The sequence below is a fragment of the Borostomias antarcticus genome (genome assembly GCF_949987555.1).
Source record: "Borostomias antarcticus genome assembly, chromosome: 20".
In the NCBI taxonomy this organism is placed as follows: domain Eukaryota; kingdom Metazoa; phylum Chordata; class Actinopteri; order Stomiiformes; family Stomiidae; genus Borostomias; species Borostomias antarcticus.
This window is the reverse complement of record NC_140253.1, coordinates 3180214-3206837: the sequence shown is the minus strand read 5'-3', so window position 1 is coordinate 3206837 and position 26624 is coordinate 3180214. Positions and strand designations below refer to the sequence as shown.

The following is a 26624-nucleotide window of genomic DNA, read 5'->3' as shown; positions in this document are numbered from 1 at the left end:
GTCACCTGTGATGATGTCTCAGGTGGCGGGCGGGTCAGAGGGGGCGGGGGGGGGGCGGCACCTGAGAGAGGAGGCAGGAAGTCACCGCGCTGTCAGAGCAAACACGGTTCACCCCTCCCCGCGTGTGTGTGTGTGTGTGTGTCCGTCCGTGTCCTCGGCTGTAAAACAGACAGAGGCAGGAAAGCAGATACGGCGGTCCTCTGGTTCACCGCTGCCCTATTGATCCACGGCTCCGCCGAGACCCCGGCGCCCGGCGTTTCCTGTTCCTCCCGGCGGAAGCCTCGGCGTCGAAGGCCCCGGACAACATGATAGCGCGGAGCGTTACTGGACGTCCAGGGCGAACTATCCCTTTAACCTCCTCTCCTCCTCCTCCTCCTCCCCCTGCAGGCGGAGGAGAACCAGGAGCTGAGGAGCGCCCACGAGAGGAGGCAGGAGCGCCTGCGCCTGGTCCAGACCAACTACCGGGCCGTCAAGGACCAGCTCCGAGAGGCGGAGGACCAGCGAGGCGTGTGAGTCGACCCGCCCGCCCTGCCCGCTGCCTGACCCGATCCAGGGCTGACCCTCTCCAGGGCTGACCCTCTCCAGGACTGACCCGATGCGTTATATCATGGTGTTTTTATATAAAATCGAGAGTTTAGCATGTTTTTTTAAATATTTTTCAAGGTGCCCACCCACATCCATTGTATGACCTAAACGGTGTTAGAGCAATTATCAGACTTTCTCAAAAGTGCTAGTTTTTCCAACGTTTTGATCTGAACCATTGTATATGATCATAAGTAACCTTAAAACAGGGCTAAACATGCATTTTCCCTTTACTACTCCTTTAACGTAGGAAAAGCCAATGTACTACTACTTGCCAGAACTCATAAGTGCATCTTCTTTCTAAAACAAGTGATTAAGAGCATAATCTAGTGCTGAATAGCAATCTAAAATATAGTGCAATACAATACAATGAAATACAGTAAGTGCTTAGGAGGGAGGATTGTTGTAGTACTTCTTGAAGAGATGAGTTTTGAGCCTGCGACGAAAGATGGGAAGCGACTCTGCTGTCCTGACATCAGTGGGCAGTTCATTCCACCACTGCGGGGCCAGGACAGAGAAGAGCCGTGACCGTGTCGATCGACCGCAGGGGCCTCGGAGTGACGTAGGGTTTGACCATGGCCTGGAGGTAGGAGGGGGCTGTTCCTTTCATTGCCCTGTAGGCTAGCGCCAGAGTTTATATATATATATATATATATATACACACAAGTTGTGTATATCTGGAGGGGTGGATGGCCTGTAGAGCTACCCACAATCCCCCTGGGCCAGAGGCATCGACTCAGAGACGGTGTACAGTTTTGACAATGAAGGGTCGGTATTTAATTGGTTGACATGATATCATGTGGACATCAGAGACCGTGCTCGGGGTCAGTGGGGCAGCTCGCCCCACGCACAGTCATAGAGAGAGAGGCTCGAAGTTACCCACAACCCTGTTGGACAGAGCAGACCGACGTCCTGGAACAGTGTTTAGGTTGGCTCTCATGACACATGCGCTTAGTGACCTGGGTTCAAATCCCGGTTGTGGGGGCTTGTCTCTGTTTCTCCGCTGCTCTTCTCTGCTGCTTGTGTGTGTCCCTGTCGGCCTTCATTCTGCCTGAGGGAAAATGTGATGTCGTTCTTAAGATCTGAGAAAGTTGTGGGTCAAGGGTGTTAAAAACAAAGAAACAAAGAAACAAATGCCTTAAGGCGCCTTGAAACCCAAATCCACAATAGCCTTCTAACTATCTAATTTATGGTCTTATGTGTACATAATAGTAAGCATCTGTAAGTATTAGAAATTAAATTTCAATCCAAATTTTAAATATTGTCATTTAATATTTGCCTGAGGGCCTGTGCTCAATTTAACACTCTGGCCTGGCGATGAGGTCCTGGTTTGGGGATGAGGGTCTGGTCTGGGGATGAGGGCCTGGTTTGGGGATGAGGGTCTGGTCTGGGGATGAGGGCCTGGGGATGACGGCCTGGTCTGGGGATGAGGGCTTGGTCTGGGGATGAGGGCCTGGTCTGTGGATGAGCGTTAAGACTGCAGTGTTACAGTAGAGTAGATGAAAAGCTTATTCAACCAGCTGGCTTGTCAAGCTTTTGTACCATTGCTGATGTATCTAGATCAGGCATTCCCAAACTGTGAGGCGGGCCCCCCCTGGGGGGCCCCAAAGAAATTCAAGGGAGGCGTGGAGGGATGGTTAGAAAAACATGAAAACATGTTTTTTATTTTTGAAATGGTTTTTATAACGTTAACTAGCAGCAGGTGCCACCAAGCTAACTTAGCTGTGTAACGTTATGGGCTAGCTAACGCTGCCTTGCAAATTTGGGGGGTTTGGGCAAATTGACAAATTTGGGGGGTTTGGGGGGGCGCGGTTGTGTCACTGTTTTCAGAGGGGAGGCCCACATTGATGGAGTTTGGGAACCCATGATCTAGATGACTAGCTAGCTGTCATAACCGTTTGAGTTTTGTTTAGGTAATTATGTGAGATAGCATGCATCTCTACATTGCTAGCCAGCGTACTGTAGCTAGCTAGCGTTTTCCATAGCTAACGTATGTGGAGCTGTCAATCAGGGAGCTGTCGATCAAAACGTGATCTGCCATGCCTACACTGAGCTGTGTTTGGACTAATAATGAACTTTCTTATAGTTTTGAACATTTTTTTCCCACTCAGATTTCTGTGGATGCTTAATGAGACACTAAACTTTTGATATCATGCATCTCTACTATTTCAAGCCAAGTTTCCTGTGTCTTTAACGTTCCTGTGTTTTGTGCTAAGCTCTTCAGAGACACTTCCCAGCCCTCTAAAACAACTCCCACCCCCCCCTAAGACCTCCTCCCCCCTATCCTCCAGCTCCTGCGTGTTCCCTGGTGTTACCTGCTCTGTTAGAGGACTTCTGAGACGAGCAGCTCCTTGCTTTGAGAAACAGCTCCTCAGGGTGATGGGCCCAGCCCACACCGTAGCACTCAGCCCCTCTGAGTCACTCCTCCTGCCTTGTCTTGTCTTTGCTCTCTCTCTCTCTCTCTCTCTCTCTCTCTCTCTCTCTCCCTCCCTCTCTCTATCTCTCTCCCTCTCTCTCTTTTCTCTCTCTGTTCTCTCTCACTCTCCCTCTCTCTATCTATCCCTCTCTCTATCTCTCTCCCTCTCTCTATCTCTCTCTTTTCTCTCTGCTCTCTCTCTCCTCTCTCTTGCTCTCCTCTCTCTCCCTCTCTCCACTCTTCACTCTCTTTGCTCTCTCTCTTCACTCTATTATCTCTTCTTTCTCTCTCCTCTCTTTCTCTTCTCTCTCTCTCTCTCTCTTCTCTCTCTTCCCCTTGACGTTCATTAGGACGTGAAAGCCAGAGGCTGGTGGTGTCTGGTCCTGGGGGAGGGAGGGGAGGAGGGGGGGAGGCGGGGCAGAACGAGAGGGGGTGTGGGGTTGGGGGTGAAGGTGACAGGTCGTGGAGGGGGCGGGGTTGGTGGAGTAAGGTGTCTGCACACTCCTGGGGAGGGACGGGGAGAGATGTGTTGGGTGGTTGGGAGAAGGATCAGGCGGGGGGGGAGGTTGAAGGAGGTGTTGGAGGAGGCGCGGAGGGTGGTGACTGCAGGGGGGAGGGGGGTGTTCACTTCCTGTTCTGATCCTCCGTTTTGATTAAAACCACAGGATTCTCACACAAAGAGGGCAGCTACGTGGCCTCCGCGGCACCGCCATTAACACGAACGTCTCGCTCCCTCTCCCTCCCTCCCTCCCTCCCTCCCTCCTCTCCCCTTCTTTGATTTTCTACTTCCTCTCCTTTTTCTCACCCCCCCCCCCCCCAAAAGTGTCAGTGAGGACCTTTAAGAAGCGGCTAATGGGAGCGCCTGGCGGGGGCCGGGTGGGACGGGGAGCGTTGACCTCGTCAGCTGTTCTCTCACAGGGTTAATTAAAGAAAACAGCCGCCGACATGTCAGCCTGTCTGAACTCTGGGGCGAGAGAGAGGAGGGAGGGAGGGAGGGAGGGAGGGAAAAAGGGAGGGAGGGGAAAGAGGGAGGGAGTTAAAAAAGGAGGGAGTGGAGAGAGGGAGGGAGGAAGAGAAAAAGGGAGGGAGGGGAGAGGGAGAGACGGAGGGAGGGAGAGGAGGGGGAAAAAGATAGAGAGGGAAGGGGGGCATAGAGAGAGAAGGGGTAAAGAGAGGGAGGGAGAGAGAGAGAGAGGGAAGGAAGGGAAAATAGAGAGAGAAGAGGTAAAGAGAGAGAGGGAGGGGAAGAGAGAGAGAGGAAAGGGGGGCATAGAGAGAGAAGGGGTAAAGAGAGAGAAGGAGAGAGAGAGAGAGATGTAACACATTCACCCCGGTGTTGGTCTGGTCTCAGCTCAGTACACCAGCATGTGTCTGAGAGGGAGGGAACAAAGAGACAGAGGGAGGAAAAGAGAGACCGAGGAAGAGAGGGAAAGAGAGAGAGAGAGAGAGGAAAAAACACCATTTGTACCCGTCTGTAGACTTCAACAGGTTATCAAGGAGGCGTGTGGTGTTGGTGACACTCTGTAGACACTCTCTCTCCTCCTCATTTCTCCAACATGGCAAAAAATAGATTTTCCTTCTTAGGAAACACCTGTGTGCACTTCTAGAAGCAGAATAAGAAGGATTTAATTGTCATACAGATGCTGGTGCCCTTGACTCAAACTCTCCTGTGGTAATGGGCGACACAGGAAACACTTGAGGAGGTCCGTCACTGCGTTGGTCGGTGGTGAAGACTCCCTCCCTGTCTCTCTGGTTTGCTCATCCCCATACTGGACCACCTCCCTTCTAACGGCCGCGATATACTTGCCGTTTAGCAACGTGTCCGCGTAGTGATGTGCGTGTTGTGCGCCGCGTTAACTCCTTAAAAGCAAGTATACCTTTGTATAGACTTTGACTTTGAAGTTCCTCAAGAACTAGTCTCAGTAGTCCCGAGACCTTTCTTTGGAGAGGTGCATGCAGACGCCAGGAAGTAAACCAAGCTGCCAGCCAATCAGAGAGCAGACGCAGCTTCATCAATATACAGCCGTCTGGCCCGCCTTCCCCATGCGGGACCTCCCTGTCACTCACCATTAACCAATCGCTCGTCCCGAGCCCTATAAAAGGGACGAGTTGGCCCACGTCTTAAATATTAGCGGAGAACAGATTTAAAAAGAAAAAAAGTTTGTTTAATCATACTGGTATGATAGGGGTGAGTAAATAGAATTAAAGGTTATTAGAGATTCTACACCCTGATCAAAGTTGCTGCGGTAAACAGATTTCACCCCTCTCCTCTCCAATCACAGCAATTAGCCCCAACCTCACTGGGCACACTCCTCTCTCTCCTTTCTCTCTCTCTCTCTCTCTCTCTCCTCTCCTCTCTCTCTCTCTCTCTCTCTCTCTCTCTTCTCTCTCTCTCTTCTCTCTCTCTCTCTCTCTCTCTCTTCTCTCTCTCCTCGCTCTCCTCTCTATCTCTCTCTCTTCTCTCTCTCTCTCTCTCTCCTCTCTCTCTCTCTCTGTTCCCCCCTGCTTCATAATGGAAACTAGTGGATTATGGGGCAGGGTGGGGGGGTAGACTCTGAGGCATGGGGAAGTGTGTGTGTGTGTGTGTGTGTGTGTGTGTGTGTGTGTGTGTGTGTGTGTGTGTGTGTGTGTGTGTGAGAGAGAGAGAGAGATAAATGGTTTGAAAATAGTTTGTGTTTAATAGTTCAATATTGAATTAAAAAAAAAAAAAAAAGTTATAATAAATGTATGCAGAGTGTGAACCATAGGGGGGGCGAGGGAGAGACAGAGAGAGAGAGAGGAGAGAGAGAGAGCGAAAGGAGAGAGGGAGAGAGAGAGGGAGAGACAGACACACCTTGTTCAAGCACCATACAGGAAGTTCAAGGGCTCCAGATTGCTTGCGGTAGCATTAGCCTGTATTAAACATTAGCCGTTGCCGCCCGGCGCGTGCTCCCAGGCACCGGGGCTTAACCAGCATTACAGCTACCATGGCGACGCCCAGCCCATAATGACCACGGGGAAGCAACGCTCGGCAGCGACCGACGACCCTCACAGCTAGCGTCCATTCAGACTCCTCCTCCTCATCCCGCCTTTATTGACTGAGCGGGAAGCAGAAGCCGTGTGCGAAGAAGCGACAAAAACGACAATTGAGCTCTTTCTCTCCTCCTCTCTCTACTCCTCTCTCTCTCTCTCTCTCTCTCTCTCTCTCTTCTCCTTGTCTTCATACTCTCTCTCTCTCTCTCTCTCTCTCTCTCTCTCTCTCTCTCTGTCCCCTCCCACCAGAAGCCATTGTAGCCTGCAGGACTAATTGGAATTGAATGTGCTGGAGTGGTAGGTTAGGGCAAGACTGATTGATGAGAGGGATACTACTACAGGGAGCCAGGGGGGAAATCTGCGTGTGTGTGTGTGTGTGTGTGTGTGTGTGTGTGTGTGTGTGTGTGTGTGTGTGTGTGTGTGTGTGTGTGTGTGTGTGTGTGTGTGTGTGTGTGTGTGTGTGTGTGTGTGTGTGTGTGTGTGTGTGTGTGTGTGTGTGCGCGCGTACATGCGTGTGTGGGCAGGAGTGGTGGCTAGGTCGTTAACGGTATGGGGGGTATGCCACTGCAAAAAACTGTCATTAAGTATTCATAAGTGGGGGGGGTGTGTATTTGAATGACCTCGTTTGTGTGTGTGTGTATGTGTATTTGCATGTGTGTGTGTTTAGCCATTATTTAGATTTGCATGTCGCGTGGGGAATCCTCCCTCGCCCAGCCACTCGGGCAGTGCCCAGGGCTTTAGCAAACGTAGCAAAAGTGTGTGTGTGTGTGTGTGTGTGTGTGTGTGTGTGTGTGTGTGTGTTTGTGTACTAAAGTGTCAAAGTCAAGGCCGCTCATTTGAATACAGCTAAAAATGGCTGAATAACAAAAAGAATGTTGGAGAGTGGGGGGCCTTCCTCCCCCTCCTCCCCTCCTCCTCTCCTCCTCCTCCTCTCCTCCTTCTGTCCTTCCCTCCTCAAGTCCTCCTCCTCCTCCCCTCCTCCTGTCCTCCCAGGTGGGCAGAGCCAGAGGCTGAGAGGTACCTTCCCTGCCCACTGCTCTCCCCCGTCTCTCTGGTCTGACTGTCCATACACACCTGTGTGTGTGTGTGTGTGAGAGAGAGAGAGAGAGAGAGAAAGACTGTTTGTGTGTGTGTCTGAGAGAGAGAGAGAGAGAGAAATTGTATGTGTGTGTAGCTATTTAAACCTGTGTGTGTGTGTGTGTGTATGTGTACCTATCTAAACCTGTGTGTGTGTGTGTGTGTGTGTGTGTGTGGTGTGTGTGTGTGTGTGTGTGTGTGTGTGTGTATGTGTGTGTGTGTGTGTGTGTGTGTTGGTCCAGGTCCAGGGGTAGGAGTGTGCGTGCGGAGCCCTGGCAGCTGCGCCAGGAGAACAGCGATGCGGTGTGGAACGAGCTGGCCTACTTCAAGCGCCAGAACAAGAAGCTCACCACCGAGAAGTAAGTCTCTCTCTCTCTCTCTCTCTCTCTCTCACACACACACACACACACACACACACACACACACACACACACACACACACACACACACACTTCTGCCTGTCTCACCCTCTCGACATGTCCCCCACAGTTTGCGTGTGTTAAACTTTGAGCAGTGCCCTTCTCGACCTCACAGCGACCGCTAACTAAACACACACACACACACACACGCACACACCCTTCATCATTATCAACAGGCTCCAACACTAAGTCATTAACCCCCCTGTCTCATATGTGAAATTGGCGGGCCAAAGATTCACACCGTAGAAAGAAAATGAAAAGCCTGCACGAAAATACCCATCCCATGATGGCGGGGTCTCTCTTTGTGAGGTGTCCTCATTGGTTAATGACCGGCCGAAAAGGAGAGGCTGTTTCCTGTCTGCCAGCAGTTAGATATCAGTTGGGATATCAGATAGCAGTTAGGATCAGGTGGGTTTTACACTTGGACTAGTGGAGACACCGCGTATGGGTTTAATATTGATTGTACTTGGTATACTGCACAATCAGCATGGTTTTTATAGAGTTGTGAGTGTGCGTCGTCCTTCGCGTGCTTGCGAAGTTCGAAAACTATTCACAATATTTATTTGTTGCTTTTTTGTTTGTTTGTTTTGTCAAACCGAGCATTCAAATATTCATTTTGGATCCCACAAGTTTGGCTACAGTAGTTACATTGTTGCAGAGAGATTGAAAAACAAACCCATGCATGGACTGTGTCATCAGCTACTGTAGCTACAGTAGCTAACCCACAACCTAGCGTAGCTACAGTAGCTAACCCACAACCTAGCGTAGCTCCAGTAGCTAACCCACAACCTAGCGTAGCTCCAGTAGCTAACCCACAACCTAGCATAGCTACAGTAGCTAACCCACAACCTAGCATAGCTACAGTAGCTAACCCACAACCTAGCGTAGCTACAGTAGCTAACCCACAACCTAGCGTAGCTACAGTAGCTAACCCACAACCTAGCGTAGCTACAGTAGCTAACCCACAACCTAGCATAGCTACAGTAGCTAACCCACAACCTAACGCTCTTCTGGATCTGGATGGTAAGCTGGCCAGACTCCTGTGTATGGGAGCGGCTGTAGCTCAGTTGGTAGAGCGGGTCGTTCAATGATCGAAGGGTCAGTGGTTCGAATCCCGGCTCCGACTGTCCACATGTCGAAGTGTCCTTGAGCAAGACACCTAACCCCAAATTGCTCCCAATGAGCAGGTTAGCACCTTGCATGGCAGCTACCGCCATTGGTGTGTGAGTGTGTGTGTGAATGGGTGAATGAGAGGCCATTGTAAAGCGCTTTGAGTGCCGCCAAGGTTGAAAAGCGCTACATAAGTGCAGTCCATTTACCATTTAACATATGAAGCTCTCTACTGTGGCTAACTAGCTACTGACAGGAGCTTATGAACCAAGGTGGACTGGTCAGCAGCGTATCTCCTACCATTCGTTTAGCTACATTACAGCTAACTGCTAGCTAGCAAGGCAAACAGGAGCAGCTACCCAGAGCCGACCAGCAGCTAAGCTCATTAGATTCTAGATCAATTATTGCTGACCAGACTGAAAAACGTACTGGTAAACATGCAAGGTATTAGCTAGCTAGCAAAGTTAGCCTTGCTAGCTAGCCATCCAGCTATCAAGCTAGCAGCATGTCCATCAGCATCTCTTCTACGATACGCGCCACACGGTTGATCTGAAATACATTTCATCACTGAGGCCACAGATGTAGTAACCTAGCAGGAAACTTCAGTGATGTCCTCTGTTTATGGAACATAACGTGCAGGCCAGTTTTAGAGGGAGTGTCACATGACGTGCGCTCGGCAATAAGCAGCTTTTTTTTCTGAATTATAGGCAAATGATTGATGAAATGATATTCTAATATATTGGAAAGCTAACTAATTACAAAAGCTAATATTTCAAACTCAATTTCTATGGCACTTTTTGACAGCCATAGCGTGCGTGCATGTGTGTGTGTGTGTGTGTGTGTGTGAGAACACCGACAGACTGGAGCCAGAGGTGAGGGTGGCAGGGGGATGTGACACACAGTGGGGAGTGTGTGTGTGTGTGTGTGTGTGTGTGTGTGTGTGTGTGTGTGTGTGTGTGTGTGTGTGTGTGTGTGTGTGTTTGTGTGTGTGTGTGTGTGTGTGTGTGTGAAGAGACCAGGGACTCGTGTTAATTACAGCTGCTCTCATCTACTGGAGGTGTCTCTCTTCATTAGCCACTGAAGGCCCTGTCTCTCTCTCTCTCTCTTTCTTTCTCTCTCTTTCTCTGTCTGTCTTCCTCTCTCTCAATTCAATTTCAATTCAATATGCTTTACTGGCATGTCAGGTGAACAATATGGCCATAGCGTCAAGAAAAATACAATTCAATAATGACATGAGAAAACCATTAAGTAAACTAACAGATAAATAGGTCATTACATAGGTCAATAAAGATACAATTAACAAAAATAATACAAAATCACATTTATTAAATGTCAGGTAAAATAAGTAAATAGTAGAGGAGTGAATGAAAGGGCAGAGTGTGACCTGTGAGGAGATTGTTATGTGATGTTGTGCTGGTTTTCTCTTAGACTGTGACATGCACTCTCTCCCTCTCCTTTTCTCTCTCTCTCTCTCTCTCTCTCTCTCTCTCTCTCTCTCTCTCTCCTCTCCTCTCCTCTCCTCTCCTCTCCTCTCCTCTCCTCTCCTCTCCTCTCCTCTCCTCTCCTCTCCTCTCCTCTCCTCGTACGGTGCACATCTTGCCTGTAGAGGGCCACAATGGAAATAAGTCGCCAGACTTTATTGTGACTTTAATCCTCGTCAGAATGGTTTTAATGATGAACTGTTGCCCAGCTGGGAAGAGCACTATACTGTATGTATTTTAACATTTTTTTTCTAATAAAATCAATCCAAACGCAGTCCAGTCCCTTTGATCTGCAGTGTAGCAGGACGGCCTATCCCATCCCTCCTCCTGCTCCTCCAAGATACTGCAGGAGGCTGGGGTCAGGCCTCCGGTCCTCTCCACTCCCCCTCCTTCCCTCCCTCCCTCCCTCCCTCCTCCTCTCTGCCCACCCCCCCCCACCCCCGTCCACCCATTTCCCCCCCCCGCCCTGTCCTCCTAATCCCAGCTGAGCTCATTATGATGTAGCCTGGCCGCCTCTCTGCCGGCCCGAGCTGTCCAGGCTAATTACAGCTAGCAGCCCAGTCCTCCACTCCTCCTCTCCTCTCCTCCTTTCTCCTCTCCTCTCCTCCTTCCAGAGGAGGAGGGAGGAAGAGGAGGAGAACGGAGGAGAGGAGTTAGGAGTGTGGTAGGGGGGAGGAGGGGGGGTCATGTGAGCGCGGGGTCCCTGGGCGTGACCTGCCAGGAAGCACGAGGGAGACGGTCTCTCCTTTCTAGCTGTGCAGCGGCTGTCCTCTAGGGTTAGCTCTTATCCCCTTCACCCCCCCCCCCCACCCCCCCTCTGGTCCTCTGGGGCTAGCTCTTATCCCTTTCACCCCCCCCCCTCGGGTCCGCTCGCCCCTAAGTAAACTTGGCCCGGGTCTCTAAACTTGTGCTTTACAAAAACTATTCCCTCCCACCACCGTCCGCGAGCGCACACACACACACACACACACACACACTTTGATCCGACCGTTTGGCCCTCGGCCCTCGTGAACATTAACCGTCTCGGTGCGATAAAGCAAGCAAGAGCAGACCGTCCAAACCCCCCCCCCCCCACCTCTCTCTCCACACACACACACATAAAACACACGCACACACTCCCCTTTTATATCTATTGTGAGTGGAGGCAGGGGCTTTAAGGGAGGGGGGTGGAAACATTTACACATCCACGGTGCAATTAGGCCTGGCTTCTCTATCGAGCTGCTTAGCGGCCCGTCCATGCAAATGACTGTTGATAGCCAACAATTAAGAAGTAAGGGCGTGTGTGTGCGTGTGTGTGTGTGTGTGTGTGTGAGGGGGGGCTCGGCCCGTGTTGGTGCAATAACAACCCTACCCCCGTACCGCGGGCCCCTCTCTCTAACTCTGACAGGCCCAATCAGTGGCACTGTGCCACGCCACTGACCGTATTAAGATGTTGTGCTTGTGAAGGTTGAGCCGGCTAACCATTAGCCATGATACACTAATGGATGATTACCTCCTGGTGGTGAGCCGGACTGGGCCCCCCGCTACAGGTATCGGGGCTGCCGGAGGGGTGCAGTTAGGGCGCCCGTTAACGGCCAACGGTGGGGCCCCGGAGGAAGCGTTTCTCCTTCTCTCTCTCTCTCTCTCTTTATTCTTTCTCTCTCTCTATAGCGCTCTCTCTCTTTCTCATTTTCTTTCTGTCTTGTTTTTTCTTTCATTGCTGGCCTCCTTCCTCTCTCTCCTTCTCTCTCCCCACTCTCTCTCTCTCTCTCCCTCTCTCTCTCCTTCTCTCTCTCTCTCTCTTCTGCTAGTCTGCATCCAGAGGCCCCCTATCACCACCTCCATACAAACAAGCACTCAAACACACAATCGCCGTCCGAACGACCGTTTCCCCCCAAAATAAAGGCGCAGTTTGTATTCGCAGGCCCCGGGTCCCTGTAGAGTGACCCCCCCCCCAACCCGTATCTTCCCCTCCTCCTCCTCCTCCCTCCATCTCTCTCCACACCTCCTCTCCTCCCGTCCATCCCAAGGCAGAGGTTGTTTGGGAAGGTGAAGCGGGGCTAAGGTGCTGTTAGCTAGTTAAGCCGTCTCCCAGATGGCCACAGATGCGTTGAAAGTCCTTTAACAGCTCGTTTTCTACCCCTGTACCCTTGAACGAGGAGAGGGGGCGGAGCTCGGAGGAGGACGCCAGAGAGCGGAGGGGCTTCATCGTCCAAATCACGCAGGACCGGCCGGTCGATCGGCTCCGTTTAAAAACGGTCTCTCAGTGTTGCGGCTTGTACCGGAACCGTAATACAAAAGTATAGTTGTACTTGGGAGGGTTTTGTCTGGTACTCTGTGCTGCTTAGTGCCGTGACAGTGTTGGGGTGTGCAGCCCTGCGTACCCCGTGAGCGGAGGCTCGTCTTGAGACTGAGACGTCTTGGCGGCAGCGTGAGCTACAGCGGTGTACTCGGCTGACACGACACGCCGCGGGATCGTTTTATCCATCTCATTATGCGCGTTCGTGTGTGTGTGCGTGTGTGTGTGTGTGTGTGTATGTGTCTGCAGCGTGTCCTCCTCCACGTCTTAATTGTAGTTAAATGGTCTGCTGGTGGAGAAGAGGCAGGGCCTTATTTACACCCGCGGTAAACAGTCAACAACACAGTAAACAGAGAGAGAGAGAGGGAGAGAGAGGCTAGCTCTCCACACCACATCAAAGCATACATTAGACAGCCATTACCGCCGGGGGCAGGAAAGGCTTTGAGGTGATTGGCTGCGGAGACAGAGCGTCGGCGGCGACGGAGAGAGAGAGAGTGACCATCACGGACGTGAAGCCCCGCCCCCAGCGCCAACCAGCCCGCGTCTCTCTGACTTTGACTCTAATGAAGTTTAATAAAATAAAGTTTGCCCGTCCCCCCCCCCCCCCCCTCTCTCTCTCTCTCTCTCTCTCTCTCTCTCTCTCTCTCTCTCTCTCTCTCTATACTTATTGCTGTTTCGTTTCATCTTGATTCTTTTAAAGGTATTAGTAGTAATGAGTGTCTTTTGCCCCCTGGACTAGGGGCTTAGAGGAAGGAGACGCGCACACACACACACACACACACACACACACACACACACACACACACACACACACAGAGAGGCATGTTTTTTGAAAACCAACCACCAAAGGACTCCCTTCATTAGTTACGTGCTAATAAAAAATAAATTATTCTTAAAAAAAAAAAAAAACTTTAAAAAGCATTAAAAAAAAGTGTGACTAAGTGGGTAATTATGAGGCGAGCTTCATCTGAAGCACTGAGCCGTCGCTCAGAACACTTAAAGGGGCTGCTCCGTGAAACAAGGAGCACAAATTAAATTGTTTCAAAAAAGATAGTGTTTAGAAAGATACAGTAATGTAATTTGTAATTTCCCCATGGAAAGACCATAACACAGGGGTTAAGTGTCTTAATAACTTTGTGGACTAATTGACACATTCCTGTTGCAAAATTAATTTAACTTGGAAAACGAGACGACAGAATCAGTACCGCATGTGATCACGAGCAGAGACATTCTCCGGTTCCTATTGGAGTTTAATTGTATTTTGTGGAACACCACTATCCTACCCGAGCATTCTGGGACACCTCAACAATATCAACACACCTTCCTCTGAAGTGTTTCCCCAAAAATCTGGTATTTAAATGCAGAAGGACGCAGTGGACACCCCTAACCGCTTAGCAGATCTCTACCAGTGTTCCTTCGTACCCCGCAGGTCTATCTGCCCCCTGGCAGGGAGGAGACTCATTCCCTGACACCGCTGCCGATGTTGTTGTTGTTGCCTGTAGCCTATAGCCACACAACAACACCGCAGAGCTGTGTGAACTCAGCCACGTTCTGCTGACAGCAGAAGGATTATCCGCCCGGGCTGCACCCCGACCCAGCGGAGAAGCACAGCCCTACTCCGGCTTACCGTAGCTCGGAGCGGGGAGTCCCCCGGGACGCCCGTGATGTCTTTCCTCTCCGACGATGTCTCCTCTACGGTTTTTTCCCCCCATCCCCTAAAGTGTGATTCTGTCTTTTTTCCCCACGCACTCTTAAAAATGCCAAAAGTGTTTTCTTCAATTTTTTTCTTTTTTATTCTCTCACTACACTCTCTCTCTCTCTCTCTCTCTCTCTCTTTCTCTCTATCTCTCTCTCTCTCTCTCTCTCTCTCTCGCTGTCTTACCTCTTGCCCTGGTACATACAGTAGTCTGACCGGGGGGAGGAGGGGCGAGGTGAGGGTCAGAGATGGTATGTAGAGGTGTAGTGACCCGGGGGTCCCAGGCTGCCTGTTTGGGACCCCAGGCCCCTATTAGCTGCAGGAACACGGGTAGAAACTAGATCAAATGACTGGGAATGGATACCTCACGGCTACACTCAGACACTGAATGTGTTTTTCTAAATGAGAGGGATTGAATTGAATTCAGAGGTATATGAGACATGTTTACATTGCAGACCAGATCATAGACATTAATAAGCATTAACACACATTTGTCTGTCTGACTGCAGTCTTGGGACGGGGATTGTGAGCAGAGGTGTCCTCTCATGTTTTCATGCCTGCTGAGTCTGCTTCTACCTCGGGTGAGGGGAGGGGAGTCATGAGGGAATCCGAAATGGGATTTGGCGGCTTCTTTTGGAGAGAGAAAAAAATGGCAGAGACAAAGATTCTATTTCAGGATGCTTGAATGACCGCCGATATTCCTCCTTACCGGTTTGGAGAAAACAGGAAGGAAATGAATCATGGGTGTTGACGTGGGTGACGGCTACCAGTACTGATTGTCTAATGGTCACTGTTGCTCGATTGGTTGGGCTTGGCTCTCACACCGCTAGGGGTTAGAGGTTAACTTGGACACTCGGGCCCACCGTTCCGAATTACACTAAGTACGCTAAGTCTGCTTTTGTAAGGCTGCTATTGTAATATCATAGCAGAGGGGGCTACTCTCACACAGGAAGTTATTTTAGCAGGCTTACTTCAGGACGAGTGAGGAACCTCTCAGCTCTCAGGAGTAGCTGCTCCCAGTCTCTCCTCACTGCTCCTCCAGCGTGCGCAACGTACCGTAAACACAATAACAGGCAGAATCATTTCCATCTGCTTGCCAATTCTAGTGACAGTAACTTCCTCCGTCACATCTCAGATATGCTCAGCATTCTGTAATATAAAACTAGAAAGGTTTTTTTTTTTTTTTTTTTTTTTTTTTTTTTTATCCCTCGTTCTCTCTCCCAGGTGTCGGTTGTAGAGGTACCTGCGGCCCCCCGGTGATACCCCCTCCCCTCCCCTCCTCTCTCCTCCTCTTCTCTCTATTTATCTGTTGATTGTACGCGGTATCCAGCCAGCGCCGAGCCCTCAGGAGAGGCCTGCTCCCCCCGTCCTCCTCCAGGACCCTCGCAGGCCGCAAATAAACATCTGTTATTCAAATGGAGGTATTCACACAGGGCATCACAAGGCTATAAAGCGCTGGGAGAGGGAGGGAAGAGAGAGAGGGAGGGAGAGAGGGGAGCGCTGGGCGGCAAGTGAGAGATTGGGCGAACGGGAGGAGTTGGCACCGTCTCGGAAAGAAACAATATAAATGACGAGAAAAAAAGAGCGGGATTGCAGGGGCGTCTGTGTTTTAATTGAACAACTGGTGGCGGGGGCTGCCTCGGTGGAGAGAGAGAGAGACGGAGAGACGCCAGAGAGAGCAGTTCCATGTAATGGCGGCCGTGCATTAGCAGACGGTCTGTTTGCGAGAACGCCGTCATGTCTCGGGGATTTATACCCTCTGCACCAGAGGTAGCCTTTTGAAGGACGATGTTCTTGGCCGATGTCAGTTAGGATTTGAATGTTGTCAGTCAGGATTTGAATGTGTCAGTTAGGACAATTTGAATGTGCTTCATCATGTGATGGCGTTACGTGACGAACAGCCTGCTGGGTTTGAAACTTGAAATGTGTTCCGTTCATAAACCCGTGTCGTCTATATTCAACTTTTAAGGATGAAGTTCTGGAAGGATTTTGAAGATGATCGCTAGCAATTCGCCCGAGACGGCTTTGCGCCTGGCTTGATGCTACTAGTGTTAATTTCACTCGAACAATGTAACTTAACCGCTCCAATGACATATTGGACCACACACACACACACACACACACACACACACAAACTCTATGATTGTATTAGCTGTGTTAACGAGTGTCATGGTGGGAAGCCAGAGAGGTCCCCCGATCATGGAAACCCAATCTGCCACCCAACCCCTCTGCCTTCTCTCGGAAACACGTTTATCCTTCAACAAAGCGGACGGGCGTCCCTATCAGGCCCGGCCGCGGCGTCGATACCATCAGCATCCCAACACGCATAAAGGAGAAACATTAGCTCGGGCGGGCGTGTTGCCTGGGCGCTACATTTCAGCTCATTTGTCCCATTAAGGGGTTGGAAACATCAGCCATTCTCCGTCCGGGGCCCGTGCTGCATCGACTGGAGTGCATTTATAGAGGGAAATCTATAGATGAGCGGCATTTATCCATCTACAACCACCCCCCCCCCCCCATAACCCCGCCCCCAGAGAGGCTAATTTGTCCACTTGTTTAAGTCAAGGTGGTTAGCCATGAGGCTATGACCTACTGTGCTCTAACGTGGTTTACTGCATCATGATCCTACCATACAGCTCATCCCAGTCAACACTTTTCACCACTATCCAGTAATAACTGGTTAGCAAATGCAGAAGCCCTTCCTCACACAGTATAGTGCAAAATATAGTGCCAAAAAAAGTACTAAATAGTACAAATCCAGTGCTAGAGCACACATGCACATCTTCATCTTCCTGAACTCCAGAAGTGGAAGTGTGGACTTGGCCCCTCCAGCCTGCACCTCAGAGTCAACCAGGCGAGACACAAAGGAGCTCTTGTCTCGTTGTCTGCTGCTCCACGAGGGGCGGGGGGGCGACGCAGGAGGATAGAACGAATGCCACAGAAGTTTCCAGAAGCGTTTCCCTCCGACTCCTCTCCCTGGTGCTAAGGCTTTGGAGCGGGAACGGGGGGTGGAGAACTAGGTGTGTGTGTGTGTGTGTGTGTGTTTTCAGGTGCGTGAGTCTCCGAGGGACCTCGCCCACCATCCCCCCCAGGATTCTTTTTGGGTCCTAATAATAACTTGAAAGTGCTGCAGCAGTCTCCAGCATGGCTGCCTTCTCTCTTAATTAGCCTTTAGCAAGAATCAAGCTAATTGCGGTGAGGTAATTGGGCTCACTTTCTGTAGGCTTGTCTGTTGTGTGATCCCCTACCACCGTCACCCCGCCCATGCGTGCCCCATTACGCACACACACACACACACACACACACACACACTGTACCCCCTTACCTGGGGTTTCATGTTTCTTGTCACTTTGATTTCCAGATGAATTAAGAAGCGCTTTAATTAGTTGGTTTTCTTTCCATCTCATCATTCCAGTCAGGCTTGTAGAGGGATCTTGGTGTTTGGAAAGTTAAAAGTAAAACAAGGTTTTGTGTGTGTCTGTGTCTGTGTGTGTGTCTGTGTGTGTGTGTGTCTGTGTGTGTCTGTGTGTGTGTCTGTGTCTGGGTGTGGGTGTGGGTGTGTGTGTGTGTGTGTGTGTGTGTGTGTGTGTGTGTCAGGACCAACCTAGAGGAGGAGCTGGATGTGTTGCGTGTCCAGGCTGCCATGGACCGGGCCTCGGTGAAGGAGCTGCGTCTCTGTCTGGAGAACGAGTATCAAGGTGAGTCCTCCCCGTCCGTCCGTGTCTCTCTCTCTCTCTCTCTCTCGCTCTCTCTCTCTCTCGCTCTCTCTCCCTCTCTCTCTCTCTCTCGCTCTCTCTCTCACTGAAATGTTGACTTCCAACATCCTTTGTCTGAAGATGTGTCCTGCTCCACCCTCCTCTCTCTCTCTCTCTCTCTCTCTTCCTCTCTCTCTCTCTCTCTCTCTTTCTCTCTCTCTCTCTCTCTCTCTCTCCCTCTCTCTCCCCCAGCCTCTCGCCTGGCTCTGCTTCTCCTCCATCTCCAGTTGTGTCGTTTGACCTGAAACCCCACTAGCCATTTATTTTCCCTTCAGTCTGAACAGGCCCCCATTGCAGCCATTTTCCGAGTCCTCTGTGATTAGATCGTCCCCTAACCAATCACGTCGCACAGGTTAATTCCGTCATCGCATTCAAAGGACGCCGATTGGCCTTGTTAGAATTCCAACCGAGAAATCACTCTGGATGAGAGCCTTTCCCAGACCCAGAATCGCATTTCGAAAATTCCTGATGGAGCTAGAAGTCCACTAACCTCAGTTTCATCTCAGTGATCAGTTTTCCTTTGTTCCTTTAAAGAATAAAGTGGTGGCAACATGTGCCGCCTCAGGAAGTTGCTCCAGGCAAAGAAACAAAACACTCAGTACCACACCTGTATATATACATGTTTAACATGTCTAGGTTTCACCATCTGTCTCACAGGGACTATTCTAGGGTTCCTGTCTTCTCGAACCTCCAGGCCATAGGTGCATTAGCTGCGCGTCTTTGGCGGAATTAACAGGACAACTCAATTAAGACTTGATTAAAGTGTTTCAAAGTCGGCTCCGAGATCAAGGAGTTCGCATCTTGTCTGCATACAGTATGTCCTTCTTTAACCAGAGGAGCATCGCTTTGGAACCAATCTGCAACCCTTCATCAGATAGCCTGAAACAGTGGCGTTAATTAACCGGTTCGATAATGAATCTGTCCTCGATCGCCTTTAATTGACTTGACGACCACAGATGGTTGAAATGTCGTAGAGGCAAAAACCATGGCGATAAAGGAATGGACACTAATTAAATTGGCGGATGCTCCCCTATTGACAATCAATGCATAATCAGGGAATGCCGGGAAATTACACCTGCATTGAAAGGAAGTGAGTTAAGGTTCCATCCTGTCACCTAATCAACCGAAAATTGACACCAAGGACTTAATTGTCCACGTGAACCTCAGACAGCGCTATAGTACGTTTTTCAAACCTGAGGTCAATCGTTGTGGTACATTGATTGTCTGGTAGATAGATTTTGGCTGTTGTGGTGCTACAGACTATAATATTGATGTTTTTTCCAAGTCCCACAACAGCAGACATTCTTTTGGATTGAAAGACCTCTCTCTCTCTCTCTCTCTCTCTCTCTCTCTTTCTCTCTCCCTCTTTCTCTCTCTCTCTCTCTCTCTCTCTCTCTCTCTCCGAGAGCCACTCACTCCCCCTTAACCCCTCCAAGCCAAGCCGTCAGCCAGTACTCTGGGTCGAGTCGGGTCAGAACCGTACCTCCAGGTCCAGACATATCACGTTCGTTCTGGGCTCGGGTCCCAGTCCCGGCCTCCGACACCGGCTGGTGCAGAACACCTCTGACCCAATCGAAGACAACAGCCGGTCTGAGGCCCAGCCCTGCCAATCAGGATCCTGGACGGATGAAGATGAAGGAGAAGGAAGATAGGGGGGGGTGCTTTGTTGCTGTTGCCTGTTAGGGAGTCGTGGAGGGAGGGAGGGAGGATGTTAATGTACTCTGTACCAAACCGGTTTACCGGTATTACAACGGCACATGACAAAGAGAGCACCACTAGTGTTCCGGCTTATCAAGGCTGCGTGAAGCAGCAGGAGGAGGAGGAGGAGTAGGAGAAGCTGGAGGAGGAGGAGGAGGAGGAGGAGAAGCTGGAGGAGGAGGCGGAGCAGCCAGAGCCAGAACAGCGTGATGGTCTCTGTGTCTGGGCATGGACCTTGTCAGCGGGGCGACCCTGGCGCGCTGTGATGTGGTGTGACATGCGGAGGAAGACAAAAGAGCAGGCTAATTCAGGGTAACAACCCCCCCCCCCCCCCCCCCGCGTCCCTGGCCAGGCCTGTCGTCAGGCGGGGGGAGACCAGAGGTGGAGTGTGGACTTCACCAGAGCTGATCCCTCTCTATCTCTCTCTCTCTCTCTCTCTCTCTCTCTCTCCCCGTGTTAGTCCTCTCTCTCTCCCTGCCTCTCTAACTCCTCTTTCTGTCAGGCCTCTCTCTTTCTCTCTCTCTCTAACTCCTTCTCTCTCTCTGTCTCTGCTCTTTCTCTCTCTTTCTAACTCCTTCTCTCTCTCTGTGTGTCTGCCCTCTCTCTTTCTCTCTCTCCGTGTCTGCCCTCTCTCTTTCTCTCTCCCTCCCCCTCCTCGCACACCAGAAGGTCAGCTGACCTGAGCGGTCGGGAGTCTGAATATTTGAACACCTCCGGCCTCAATCCTGCAAATGAGTTTTGCCCGCGTTGCCATGAAACTTTTAACAGGAAGAGAAGGGAAGACGAGATGCTTTGTCCTCGTTATTATTTCGTCTTTGTGCTTTTTGCATCCAGGTGAAGAAGAACTTCTTCTTCTCTTTCTGACAGTCTGGCCCCCCCCGACTCCAGAGAGATCTTCTGGAGAGAGAAGCGCACTTCTAAAAGAGAGTTTATTCTCTTCATCTGAATTGAATCCTACATGTAGGCACAGGGCTGGTGTTGCTGTGAATCGGGGTGAGGTTGAGATATGCAGTACGTAGAGGGGTCTGCAGGGTCCGCCAGCGCTAAACCGTTTGAAAGAGTTTCGCAAAGTTTCAGTTTTCAAGTCAACTTCCACTCTGAATGAATGGATTTGAAAGGAAAGTTTGGAAGCTCCCGCTGGTCTGGTGGGATCACGAATAAAAGAATGTTAGTTATTGTTTGTGGACGCTTATCTTTGGAGAAGTGTCAGTTTGGGAGGCAGGCACGCACACGCACGCACACACACACACATACGCACGCACACACACACACACACACACACACACACACACACACACACACACAGAGCATTGCAGCGGCAGCCAGGGGCTTTGTGTTCCTGGAGGAACAAAATTACTGCCTTGTGTTTGTTTGAACTCTCCAGGGATGGTGTGTGTGTGTGTGTGCGTGTGTGTGCGTGTGTGTGTGTGTGCGTGCGTGTGTGTTTTCTGCATGCTTTTGAACATAGCTTTTCACACACTCCCTGTGGACTGCTAAATACAACTCTTTGTTTGTGATCAGTGCTTTGTGGGTTTAGGAGGGAAACATTTCGAGAGGGTATTTATCAATGGGATTCATAGGGTTGGATTGAAGCATCACGTTGTCGGCCTATAGATGACTAACCATACATGTGCGTTTGGATTTTTTGGGGAGAGCTTGATCAGATGTACAGACCATCCTAATCCTATTTTGTGTGAATGATATACATCACTTACAAGTACACGTCATCTACGTAGTGCCTTGCATTTAACCTGCTTTTGATGTAAAAGTCATAAGATTGTCATTACGAAAACATTAACACACCTGTATGTGTAAATGGAACATACTGTAAATGGTTATTCATCTGTAGGCTTCAATTGACACTGTTATTTTTTTTTTTGGGAGTACCTGACAAAACGACAAAACGACAAATAAGCAACTGGAGACTCTTCTGAACTCTGTCAACTTTCCAATGTTCTTCCGTCTTTCACTCACTCCTTTCTTCCTTCTCAGTGTGTTCCGCAAAGTACATCACAAGAATAGGGGCTTATATAAAACCTGAAATGGCACACAATTAGCGGCCTAATTGATTTAATACCTCTCTCTCTCTCTCTCTCTTTCTCTCTCTCTCTCTCCCGGTGTCTCCTAATTTGTCTGGCTTTGAGAGAGAGAGAGAGAGAGAGAGAGAAAAGGAGAGACACTCTGCGTCACGTTGCGGCGCTTTTGTTCCCGTTGGCAGGTCTGCTGAGCAGAGCGGTGGAGAGGGAGCAGAGGGTCAGGAGCAGCACTCCCAAAAAGCCCGCCGCCGCCGCCACCACCGGGAGAGAGTGGCTGAACGAGGTACAGCGGCGTGATGACGGAGCGCACGAGACGCCGGCCCGGGCACTAAGTGCTCTTTGTCATTCGGGATGAAAGGAAGAGTGACAAGACAAGAGACTCTGATGGAGGAGAAGTAGGCTGGGGGGGGGTACAGGAGACTTGGGCCATTGTGTTAGGAAAGCGGGAGAGCAAAACGTTTTCATCGCGCGTTTTCATTGTGAAAAAAAAAAAAAACGTTCATAGAAAAAGTTTTTCTTTTTTTTTCTTTTTTTTTTTCTTTCTCTTGGCCGTTTGTCTTTTTTTTTTCTTTCTTCTTTTAATAAGCACACCACTTACCGGCTCGTCATAGCGACCGGTCGGCCTAAAATACAAGTGTGAGACGTTAACCGCTGATCACAAAGAGAGAAAAAAAATAAATAGCCACAACCCCCAACGTACGGTAACGCCACGGAGACCCTGCCGCCATCGCTCACGCGGCCGAAGGGACTCGGAGGGACGTTAACGGAGACGTTAACGGGGCCGTTAGCGCGGCGTTAACGGCCACATAACGGCCAGTCAGCGGAGAGAGACGGAGCGGGCGCTTGAGCGGGACGGGGAACTGGTTTAATAGGGAATTAAATTGTTCCGGAATAATTTATAGCAGATGATGCCGTTGCGCAGGGCTGGCTGCACCAACCAACCAACGACGTATGAGAGACAGACAGACAGAGAGAGAGAGAGAGAGAATGTGTGTCTTTGTGTGTGTTTGTGAGAGTGTGTGTGTGTGCGTGTGTCTGCATGAATGTGTGTGTGTATGCGTGTGTTTTTGTGTATGTCTGCATGAGTGTGTGAGTGTGTGTGAGAGTGTGAGAGTGAGTGTGTGTGTGTGTGTGTGTGTGTGTGTCTGTGCGCACCATATGGCAGTGTAATGGAGACTGTCATCGCCTTTATTACAGAATGACAAGCTGGGTGTTAGATGTAATGACCTACAGGGGGAGACAGTGCTGATTTGCGCCCAGAAACAGTGGGTAATTGAAATGATTTGCGTGGGGGGGGGGGGGGGGGGGGGCTGTGTGTGTGTGCGTGTGTGTGTTTTGTTGTGTGTGTGTGTGTGTGTGTGTGTGGTGTTTGTGTGTGTGTGTGTGTGTGTTGTTGTGTGTGTGTGTGTGTGTGTGTGTTTTGTTGTGTGTGTGTGTGTGTGTGTGTGTGAGCGGTCCTGTGTGTTACCGGGGGAGCAGAGCACAGTAGAAGGCAGAGATAGCCCCGGGGCCAGGGAGCCAGCAGCACCGTCCTCTCTCTAACAGTCTCTCCACCCAAGATCTCACTACAACACTGAACTGCCTCCTCACACTGTTTAGTGATGGGTGACGAGGGGGGGGCGGCCTTGGATCAGGATGGGTTCAGTCAGACACACACGTGCACACACGCGCACACCACACACACACACACACACACACACACACACACACACAAAAGAAACAAGTGAAAACAAAGAGAGAGAACCTCAGCTTTCTTTCTGTCTGTCTTTCTTTCTTTCTGTCTTTCTTTCCTTCTATCTTTCTCTCTTTCTTTCTTTCCTTCAATCTGTCTATCTATCTATCTTTCTTTCTTCTTTCTTCTCTATCCCTTCTTCCCGGTCCGTGTGCCAGATAGCGGAGCTGGAGCGGAGGGCGTCGTCCCTGGAGGAGGAGACGCGGCGTCTGCGGGGGGAGAAGGAGGAGCTCCAGGAGGCCAACCGCTCCCTGACCCAGGACCTGCAGCTCCTCCGCGCCTCCGCGGGCCGCCTGCGCGACCAGGCCCTCGCCCGCCAGGAGGCGGCCCGCGCCGAGGCCCTGACGCGGGGGGAGAGTCACCGGCGCGATCGCCTGGCCCTGGAGGCCCGGGCGGACGCCCAGGCGGGGGAGTCCGTCGCGCTCGGGCGCCGGCTGCTGAGGATGCGGCAGGAGCTGGGCGTGCTGAGGGCCGCCGCGGAGTACCGCCGGCGGACGGCGAGGAGGAGGCGGAGCCGCGGGGCCGATGGCGCTGCGCTACTAACGAGCGGCGCCAAGGTCGGGTTATTCATAGCGGCCCGTCCCGGAGGCCCGGCGGCGGCCGGGCGCGATGGCGCCGTCGGTAGGCGAGGCCGCCGCAGCCCCAGCCCGGCTAAGGACGAGTGGGAGGACATGAGCGCCGACAGGTAGGGCTAGCACACACACACACACACACACACACACACACACACACACAGACGCACGCACTCGGTTTCACCTCATTATTTTTGAGGGGGTCTGTGGTGTAGGTGGGGGGTTGGTGGTGGTAGGGGGGGGGGGGTGGTCTTCTTTGTGTGAAACAGCATGGAGGGGACAGCGTGCATATGCAAAAACGCAAGCAAATGGCTGATTGAATTCCTTGGGTCTGTCTAGTTGGTATTCAGCAGTCAGCAGAAGACAGAGAGAGAGAAGAGGAGAGAGAGAGAAGAGGAGAGAGAGAGAGAGAGAGAGAGAGGGGGAAAAAAACAAAAAAACAACTGTCAGATCCTTTGGAAATATCCTGGGACGTCTTGCTCGGAGCTCATTGACTGGAATTTGCATGTGAAATTAGGCGGCGTTGCAGGGGTAGAGTTGAGCGGGTGCCAGGAAAGCCCGGGGATGAGGGGGCCGCCTGGGCCCGGCCTGGGCCTCCCAGCCTGCCCCCCCCCCCCCCCCCCCCTCACACACACACACAGCCTCACCCACACACACCCTTCCAGAGGTGCTGCTTCCATGCTCCACACACCAGGAGCTCAAATTGACAGTTTGGCAGGTTGATTTAATTTACTGGTCCTTTGCATATTCATCCCCTCAACCCCCACCCCCCCCCCCCCTTACCTACTCTCATATTCGCCCCTCCAGATCCCCCTCCCATGACAGCACTAAGGACCCCCTCCACACACACGCACGCACACACACACACGCACTAGTCAGTTCAGTTATCTAGTGACATGTCGATTCAGGATGCGCACGACCGTTCACATCCTCTTTTCCTCCCTCCCCTCCTCTATATCTCCCTCCCTCCCTCTCTCTCTCTCTCTCTCTCCTTCCCTCCCTCCATGCCCACCTCTTTCCCTTCTTAATTTAGTTAGATAAATTTTGAATGACCCTGCTCGGCTTGGCACCAGATGTCTACAAGCTGTTAAACACCCTCTAAATTAAGAACCATCGACAGTAATTATTTCATGTATGTTTTATGCAAAAGCCACTGAGCCAGCGGTTGTTGAGTGATGGTTGGGATGATTTGATTTCAAACACCGATATTTATTCGTCTCTCACGCCAAAGCTCTCTCTTGCTCTATGTCTCTCTCTCTCTCTCTCTCTCTCTCTCTCTCTCCGTCTCTGCTTCTTCTTCCTTCTTTTTATTTGTGTCTTTCTCTCTCTCTTTCTCCATCCCGTTCTCTCTCTTTCACTCCCCCATTCTTTCTTTTCCTTCTTTCACCCGCTTCCCCCTTCTCTCTCTCTCCTCTAATCTCTCCATCCCGCCCTCTCTCTCTCTCCTCCATCCTCCCTCTCTCTCTCTCTCCTCCCTCCTTCGTCCCTCCCTCTCTCCCCTCCAATCTCTCCATCCCTCCCTCTCTCTCTACCCATCCCTCTCTCTCTCCTCCCTCCTATCTCTCCTCCAGTCTCTCCATTCTCCCTCCCTCTCCCCCACCCCTCCGTCTCTCTCTCTCCTCCAGTCCTCTCCATCCCTCCTGTGTGTAATGTGTCCAGGTCTAATCCGGGGTGGGAGTGGAAGCCACACCAGGCCGTTTAGAGGGGGTGGCAGCTGTGGGGCTCAGGTAATGCCTCTCAATGTGCCTCATAAACAGCAGTCAGATATGCCGGCCCACCCGCCAGAGGACTTAGAGGGATTTGTGAGAGAGAGAGAGAGATGGAGAGAGATGGAGAGAGAGAGAGATGGAGAGAGATGGAGAGAGAGAGAGATGGAGAGCGAGAGAGTGTCTAAAACGAAGGAAAGAAGGAAAGACGTCTCACTTAAAGCGCCCGTCGGTTTAAAACTCGGGAGCGGCTAATGCCTTCTGTGGTCCTCTCTCGCTTGTTTCTGTTCTGTTAATATGTCCCTGTGTGTGTGTGTGTGTGTGTGTGTGTGTGTGTGTGTGTGTGTGTGTGTGTGTTACTATAAGGGGGTTGTAGTTGGAGATATATGCAGGTGGTTAGATAACGTCCAGAGGAAGACGTGCAACTCGTTCTCTACCGACAAGCCTTTCCTCGTCTTTGTTTCCTCTCTCTCTCTCTCTCTCTCTCTCTCTCTCTCCTCCCTCTCTCTCTCTCTCTCTCCCTCTCACCTCGAGGCTGGCATCCATTTGAGCCACATCAGCAATTTAGTTGTTGAGCAGGCTGAGACAGAGAGAGAGAGAAAGGGAAAGAGAGAGACAGAAAGAGGAGAGAAGGAGAGAGAGAGAGAGAAGGAGAGAGAGAGAGAAAGGAAGAGAGAGAAGAAAAGACAAAGAGAGAGACAGAGAGAGAGGAACAGAGAGAGCAGGGGGCATGGAGAGTTTAGGAGGGCTGCTTGGATTGGTCTCATAGATCTACGCCTCCACTGGAAGGCACCCCTCTCTCCGCTGTCACTACTTCCCTGACGCTCTCACACACGCACACACACACACACACACACACACACACACCTCACCTCCTCACCTCACCCCCCCCCCCCCCCCACACCTTCCTTCCTGCCCCGGGTTAATAAACCCACGGCGTAAATGTCACTGACCTTCCACGTCAGCGTCAAAGGTCACTGTCGATACCTGTGTGTGTGTGTGTGTGTGTGTGTGTGTGTGTGTGTGTGTGTGTGCGTGTGTGTCCATCAGATCC

The 26624-nt window shown here is 51.0% G+C and overlaps 1 protein-coding gene across 1 annotated transcript in view; it reads left to right on the top strand.

Annotated features, from left to right (window-relative positions):
* cntln (centlein, centrosomal protein) overlaps positions 1–26624 on the top strand; it is a gene marked incomplete at both ends in the record, with an annotated part of 92077 nt that overhangs the window by 26575 nt on the left and 38878 nt on the right. Inside the window, 7 exons of the mRNA XM_084454457.1 lie at positions 388–509; positions 7336–7446; positions 12451–12463; positions 12653–12701; positions 17680–17769; positions 21743–21843; positions 23451–23977. Of these exons, the coding sequence (XP_084310583.1) occupies positions 388–509; positions 7336–7446; positions 12451–12463; positions 12653–12701; positions 17680–17769; positions 21743–21843; positions 23451–23977 (1013 nt within the window). The remainder of the gene's footprint in view (positions 1–387; positions 510–7335; positions 7447–12450; positions 12464–12652; positions 12702–17679; positions 17770–21742; positions 21844–23450; positions 23978–26624) is intronic.